The 7,825-nt window shown below is 24.1% G+C and overlaps 1 protein-coding gene across 1 annotated transcript; it reads left to right on the forward strand.

The window, feature by feature from the left end:
• Positions 1–659: 659 nt before the first annotated feature.
• LOC114123657 (protein wntless) lies at positions 660–7,248 on the forward strand. Its single transcript, XM_027986709.2, has 12 exons — positions 660–956; positions 1,035–1,207; positions 1,282–1,387; positions 2,553–2,677; positions 2,738–2,893; positions 3,218–3,395; positions 4,397–4,524; positions 4,646–4,651; positions 4,850–5,008; positions 5,085–5,312; positions 5,384–5,534; positions 6,524–7,248. Exons 1-12 carry the CDS (start codon positions 848–850, stop codon positions 6,628–6,630), a joined length of 1,626 nt encoding a protein of 541 aa, XP_027842510.2. The 5' UTR covers positions 660–847; the 3' UTR covers positions 6,631–7,248.
• Positions 7,249–7,825: the final 577 nt, after the last annotated feature.

Here is a 7,825-nt window from a genome sequence, read left to right on the forward strand (position 1 = left end):
TATATATATATATATATATACCTACCTAGCTATTTTATAATACGTATAACACACGTATAATAATAATAATATTATAATGCGATAGTAGATACGTATGTATATTAATATTTTATATAGGTATATTTATTTACTACAGTCAGTGATTTTATTACGTACCTACATATTTATGTATTTTGTATAAAGAAAAATACAGACTCGGTAACATTATTAATAAATTATAATAAAATAAAATCAAGATTGTTTATGAATATTAAAGATATTTTTACTACCTTCACTCTTCAGTCTTTGTGCATCGATAACATAATATATACATATATATATATATAGTGTATATATTATTATCAATGATTCGTGTGTATATACACATATGTAAGACGTGTATAATACTTGCCCCGGGATTCTAGTTCTAAGTACCTACAAAATATATTATGCCATAAAAGTTAAATTAAATCATATTATTTTTTTAATATTATATCGTGTCTTAGTGGCGATTGACAGCACTATACTTCAAACCTTATTATAATTTATAATAGCGATTTAAAGCGATTCTCGAGTGGCATGAGAAGGTTGGTATTCGGTGAATAGTAGGGAATTGTTTGCCGGTCCAGATAACGTTTACCGCGTCTGTATCGCGTTTCGCGTCTGTTCATTGTCGTCTTATCAACAGCTCGCGTCGTTTGTTTATTACGAAAAAACGTTGTTATCACCGTCGAATACTCGGCCGTACCGCCGCCAATAATCGCCATTAGCCGTTGTACAACGGATCCGTAGGAAATTAGGAAAGATCGTGAGAGTAATAGCCGAAAGAGTTTGACCGAGATTGTTATTCATATCGAAGAACAACAAGATGGCAGGCGGCGTCATACTCGAGAATTTGAGTGGAAAGAAGTTGTTTGTGCTCGTATCGACGTTGCTCTTTTGCCAGCTCGCATGTTTTCTGATCGGTGGACTTGTAGGTAAGTAACCGTTTACACAATTGAGCATGAAATATTACTTTATCTTTATTTGATATTTATGTTTTGTTTTGTTTGCAGCCCCAACGCCGTCCGCTACTGACATGGTGTTGGCATCAAAGTGTTTGAACAATAACAGCAATCCATGGTCATACATTAGAGGCGAGGGAAAATGCTACTCATACCCCTCAGACATCTATAAAGACAACCCTATCCCCAACATGATGGCCAACGAAATTGTATTCACTTTTCAGGTAATCAATTATGCGCCAAGAAGATGATGTCATTTCACTTTGTATCTATTAATAATTGTTTTACTAATTTATAGATACCTACTCCACGCGACGGTCAGACATTGGATTATTCTCGATGGCAACAGAATCTCATAGGTGTTCTCAACTTCGACATTGAGTATCATATTGGCACTATTATGGGTATGAATATAATAAGTTATGACTTATACATTTTATCGCATTAAACTATAGTAACTTATTAATATAAAGTATTCATGTTCTACTGTAAACAGTTATACATTATAATAAAGTAGTAAATAATAAGAGCATTTTATGCTAAAAATTGCTATTATTGTATAGATATTCTAGCTATTATTCCCATATAAATTAAATTAATACATTTTATTATAAGAATATGTAAAGTATACATTTTTATTAAAACAATTTTAACATTATTAACAATAAATAAATTTCCCTAGTATAAAACAATATTATATTTTGAAAAAAAAATGCATTGCTCCGGCATTTTTGAAAATATTGGAGTTATTTAATTATTATTTTTACATTGTCCAAAATTTTTGGTTTGTCCATAATATAATTTATAATTTATAATAAAAGTATGTAAATTATTTTCTTTAAATGTTTTAAGCGATAGTTTTAGAATGTATTTGGTAAAATAAATTGATATGTAATGTAAGCATAATTCATTATTATGCTTTATTAATTTTTTTTTCCTTAACAGCTTATTGTTAATTTCTAGGACTTTTTATCAATGTGGATTTAAATATAAAATTTAATAAAATAATAAATATTAATATACATTTAATTAATAATTAATTTAATATTCATTGTTGTTTCAATTATTTAGACTGCATTTTTTAATGAATATTTAGAATTAAAATACATTATACATTATTAAGTACCTATAGATTACAAATTATAATTTGATCAATTAATTCTATATGTTCCTAAATATAATTTTTTATTTTAATGAAAATTGATTTTACACTTTGGGTGAAAAAAGTTTGATACCTAGGTATTATAAAATAAATACAATTTTTAATAAAAAAAGCAGCAGTACTTAAATATTTATTTATTATTTCTTTTTTTTAAATTTATTTAAAGATCTAATATTTTTATGTAATTTTAAAAATAAAGTTAGTCAGTTATAATTAAACAACGGTTATTGAATATTAAATAGTAAATTAGTACATGTATAAAGATTTTATTGATAATTAGTTAATAAATTATTTTTCGAGAAAGTGATACTTATATTTCTTACTTACATATTAAATATCCAAATTGTTTCTTTTTAAATTAATTATTATAGATATATATATATATATAGTGTTAATTTCATTTATAGATCGTAATCTTGAGATAACATTAGATACCAAACTTGGTTATCGTAATGTGGGAGACAAGGATGGTGATTGGAAATTATTTGCTAGTTCTGTTGAAAAACGTAATCTTGATTGTACTTCAGAAGAGGTAAATACTTCTTACTTTTATTTTTTATTTTTAAATCATACTCAAAAAAGTTATGTTTAGAAAATAGATGGTCATAATTATCAATGTGGGTTAGTACCGCTTTTTGAACTTGGATCATTACATCATGATTATTATTTAATCAATATAAGAATTCCAGTGGATGAAGAAAATGGAATTAATTTTGGCTTAGGACATCTAAAAGACGTTTGGCTTGTGGTAAGAATTAATAAATAATTTAACTATATTGTTTCTTTAAGTAATTATCAACTATTGGGTGAATTTTGTATCGCTATTAATTATTATCATAATAAAAAATAAAGTCAGATTTACGCTATTTTTTTTTAAATGAAACTTAAAAATGTAATTTCAATTGTACAATTATTATAAATTTTGATTTATTATTTGATTAAAAACAATTTAATTATTATATTTGAATAATGAAATTATGTCTTCGATGTTATTAATAACATTTTTACCATGGTTTTAAAACCTTAACTTATTTAAGTACTGTATTATTATTTAATATTATATTTTTATTAGGTTATAAATCAAAATGGTGGTTTTACCAGTGTATGGCTTTATATGAAAACGATATTTTTCCCATTTATTGTTGCTATAATGATATGGTTTTGGAACAGAGTTCATATGTTGGCCCGTAAACCAGTGTTGCTTGAACGTATGTTGATGACTATTGGTTTTGCACTAACTCTTTTAAATCGTAAGTAAAATACTTAATACTTAAAAACCCTAAATAATATACAAAGTTTATAACGATTACAATAATTTTAATTTGTTAATGGTTTAAGTATATACTTTTATACAATTTATAATATTGATTGCGCTCCTTTTTTATATACTCCTGTCTTCCATTCTAAATCTCTTCACTTAGCCAATCATCGTCACCAATATAGTATGTTTTTTTCTTAATAAACTCCTCTCTGGTTCTATTTTCTCTTTTTCCTCTTTGTACTTATAAATTTCAAGGTACCAATTTGAAGTACCTTTGAAAATTCTTATTTTGTTTATTCACACTTTTTCTAGATTAATTTGCTTAATGCAATATTTTACGTTTAATATTTGGTTTTTGTAATGTACTATTGTACTCATACTATATACTACTCCCTGTATATTGGGTTCTTACTCATAATTATTGTAAAATAAATAATAGTAATATATATTAGTTGTGAGGATATAATATCCACACATGGTCACGGTTTTAATAACTCATAACAGCAAATTGTACTTTCAAGAGAACTTGTTTTACTCTATTAATTTTAATATTAGAATGAACCGACCTATTATAAAATTAAAATAACAAAATATTATTTAGCACCTCACTATGTTTTTTGAGGTAAGTTATATTCATTCAAAAATTTAAAAAAAAAAACATCCTAAGCAAGATTAAAAATATTTACATCCTTAAAATCCTCATAATTTACTAAAAAATTAAAATTAAATAAAGTCTGTGGAAAACTGTATAATATTCTATTCTTACTTTTAAGTTGATAGTAAATTAATTTACTCTAGCATTAAAAATCAAAGTATACTGGATTCTGAATGTTAAATTTAGTATAAAATATGTAAAAAATGCAGTGATTATATGCATAGGTATAATATCCTCTTAAAAATAAAAACTGTTAGATATATATTAGAATGTAATAATTAATAAAATACCTAAGATACATATTAAAATTTATTTTATGTTATTTTATTGTCTAGTTCCTGTTGAATTTTTGACATTATACTATGATATGCCATTCATGTTGCTTTTGCAAGATATAAGACAAGGTATATTTTATGCTGCATTACTATCATTTTGGTTGATTTTTGCTGGTGAACATCTCATGGTAAGTGATTTAATTATAGTTTAATCAAATAATTGTTATTTTATATTACCATAATAATGTATACAAAACTTTTAATTTTTTTTCTATGTTCTCCATACAATGTCTTGTCATACACATATAGATTCAGGTAAATTTAATATATTTTAATACTTGCATGTATTTATAGTATGATTATTAAGAATACTATTTATAATATTCTTTTTATTCACAATGATCATTAACCTTTATTTTAATTAAAATAAATTTCAATAAATCTTGTAATGTACCAAGTTTTTAAATATTAGCTGTTGAAAATTAATTAAATTTTTGTTTTTAAAATTCATAGGATTCTCAACAAAAAAATTTGCGCACATATTGGAAACATTTGAGTGCAGTAGCTGTTGGTTGTATTTCACTGTTTGTATTTGACATGTGTGAAAGAGGAGCACAATTAAGAAATCCATTTTACTCCATATGGGCGACCAATACTGGCACAAATTTAGCTGTATCCTTTTTATAATAAATATATTTGTGGATGTTAATTTTTTAAAAAGATAATTTTCTTTAATAAACAAATTCAGTTAAGTTTCATAATATTGGCTGCAATATCTGGTGGAATGTACTTTTTATTCTTATCATACATGATATGGAAAGTTTTTTGTAATATAAGTGCTCGAAGATCAGCATTGCCATCTATGTCAAATGCTCGAAGGTTACATTATGAAGGTAGTATTTATAGATTTAAATTTTTGATGATAGCCACACTATTATGTGCTGCATTAACTGTCATTGGATTCATACTGGGCCAGGTAAAATACTAATTTTTTTTTGAACTTTAAAATGTTTATACCTACATCATGTTTTTCATATGTTCTTGTAGGCTTCAGAAGGACATTGGAAATGGAATGAAACTAACAATCTAAACTATGCTTCAGCGTTTTTAGTTGGAGTCTATGGAATGTGGAATATTTATATATTTGCTCTCATTGTTCTTTATTCTCCTTCTCATAAACATTGGCCATCAGAAATTGGTAATACTATTAATGATTATTATTAATAAATAAATGTCTAAATTATATAAATACTGAGTTAATAAAATTTTAATTTATTGCTTTAAATATGTAGATTACAAAACAAATATATTATTTATTTTGTACTGTGGTTTATATAGTGTATAATGAATAACATTTTGTTCTATGGAAAATAAGTTAAATTTGAAAAAATATTTTTTAGTTGAAGTAGTTAAGTTTCTTATTTATGATTTATAAATTCAGTGATGTTCAAATTATATTCTGTGTACTACGTGTGTCCTTAATTTTATTAATGGTGGATACCTAATCAATTTTTCAACTGTTAATAAACTACTTTCTTTTAGTTCAATATTAATATAACTATTTTTTTTCTTTAATTCAATTATTTTCACTTAAGATTTTAATTATATTGCATAATATTGAAATTATTCAAAGATACCAAGATTTTATACCTTATCTTTTTATATTTTTTTCTAATTTGTAAAGTTTAAAAATTTAATTTTGATAGATTATACAATTTATACTTGTTTGACTGCTATTAAAATGGACACGTTATTTTATTATGAAAAAATCAAACAATTTACAAATTAAGAAAAAATATTATATATATAGTAAGGTTGGATTTTAATTTTTTTTTCCTCTTTTGGTACTGTTAATATTATATATACATTATACAGATGTCAGATACATTTAAGAAATTATGTCACATTATATTTTTATAAAACTAATTAGATAGCACTACTATTATAACTGAAATCCTACTAATAGGTATAATTTTAAAATTAATTAATGTTCTGATGAAAGAAAAATTAAATACAATTAATATCATAAAAACATCAACTACTAAAATTGTGTAAAGTTTTAAGGCTGAGGAATTAATTTAGGTGTGTAGTTCATTAATAAACATTAATAGTTCAATTAAATACAACAACAAATTTAGTGATTATTTTTTAATTTGTGCATTTTAAAATGTATATTTTATCTTTTAGATGTGAATAACAGTTCAAGTGACACTATTGAATTCAGCCGTCTTCCTACAGAGCCAACAGAAATGTCATCTTTGGCTTCATTTTCAAGGAAATCTGCTTTTGACTGAACATCCATATGCCATGACGTCTTCCTATACCTTAATTTTAAGTTTATCATGACATTTTTATTTTTTCCTTACTTATTATTTTTAAGTCTGTGATAGACAAACACAGTACAATTACCGTTAATTTACACATAAGATCTTATTTACAACAGTATTATTTTGTATTTTTTTATGTACTTTTTTAAGTTAGTGAATGCCCTTTTATAACTTTACTTATTTTTTAAATTTAGTATTACATATTTATAAGTGCACATTTTAAAATTGAATATGTGTTAATATTATTGTATGAATGTGTGTTTAAATTACTTGCTTAGATTAATATTAATTTTATTTTATATTTGTATTGAAGTTAATTTAAGTATTGGTAAATTTATTTGTGGATTTATTATATTTTTTATTATCAAGTTTTAAATCTAGAAATTAACAAGTTGTGTATGCACTATAGATTTGTCACTGTTAATTTTTTTTAACTTGCAATAGTATTATAACTTTTTCATCTTATTCACTCGGGCCATAAAAAAGATATGAATAATGTTTATGATATAATTAATTTCAACTAGATACATGCTCTCACTGACTTCTGTATTATTTGAAACAAAAATAAATACATTTTATTTAATATGTTATGTATTTAATTTTATTTTAACTTAAATATTTCTTTATAAATTACTAACTTATCAATTATTATTTATTAAGAACTTAGAATAAAAATAATATACTTGTTGCATATCTTAATGATAGTATTAAGTAATGATAATGTTGCGTGCCAATACTAACAAATGTTAAACAATTTAACTTTATCAAGGTTAAAATCATATTACATTTTACTATTTATTTAAATAAATTATGATAAATATTTTAAGTGCAAAAAGTCATTTTTGTTTTTAATTGGCACAAAACTGCTTTTATAAATTATTCATTTACAAGGTTAGGTTAAACCTTCTTATTTAGTTATTATGCCTAAATGGTTTCTCCAGGATTTTATTATGGTTTTTTTTAGTTATGACTTACGACTCGGGTTGTATTTATAATATTTTAAGTTAATATGAGCCTGTTGTTCATTGTGGTTATGTTTGGTCAGTAGTTAATTCTATAAAATGTATTATTATACAATATAACATAATAATGTACATGATTGTATGATACTATACTATTCTTGTGATTGTTATTTTCAAAGTAAGACTCAATGTCTTATTAT

This window comes from Aphis gossypii, chromosome X (assembly GCF_020184175.1).
Source record: "Aphis gossypii isolate Hap1 chromosome X, ASM2018417v2, whole genome shotgun sequence".
In the NCBI taxonomy this organism is placed as follows: Eukaryota; Metazoa; Arthropoda; class Insecta; order Hemiptera; family Aphididae; genus Aphis; species Aphis gossypii.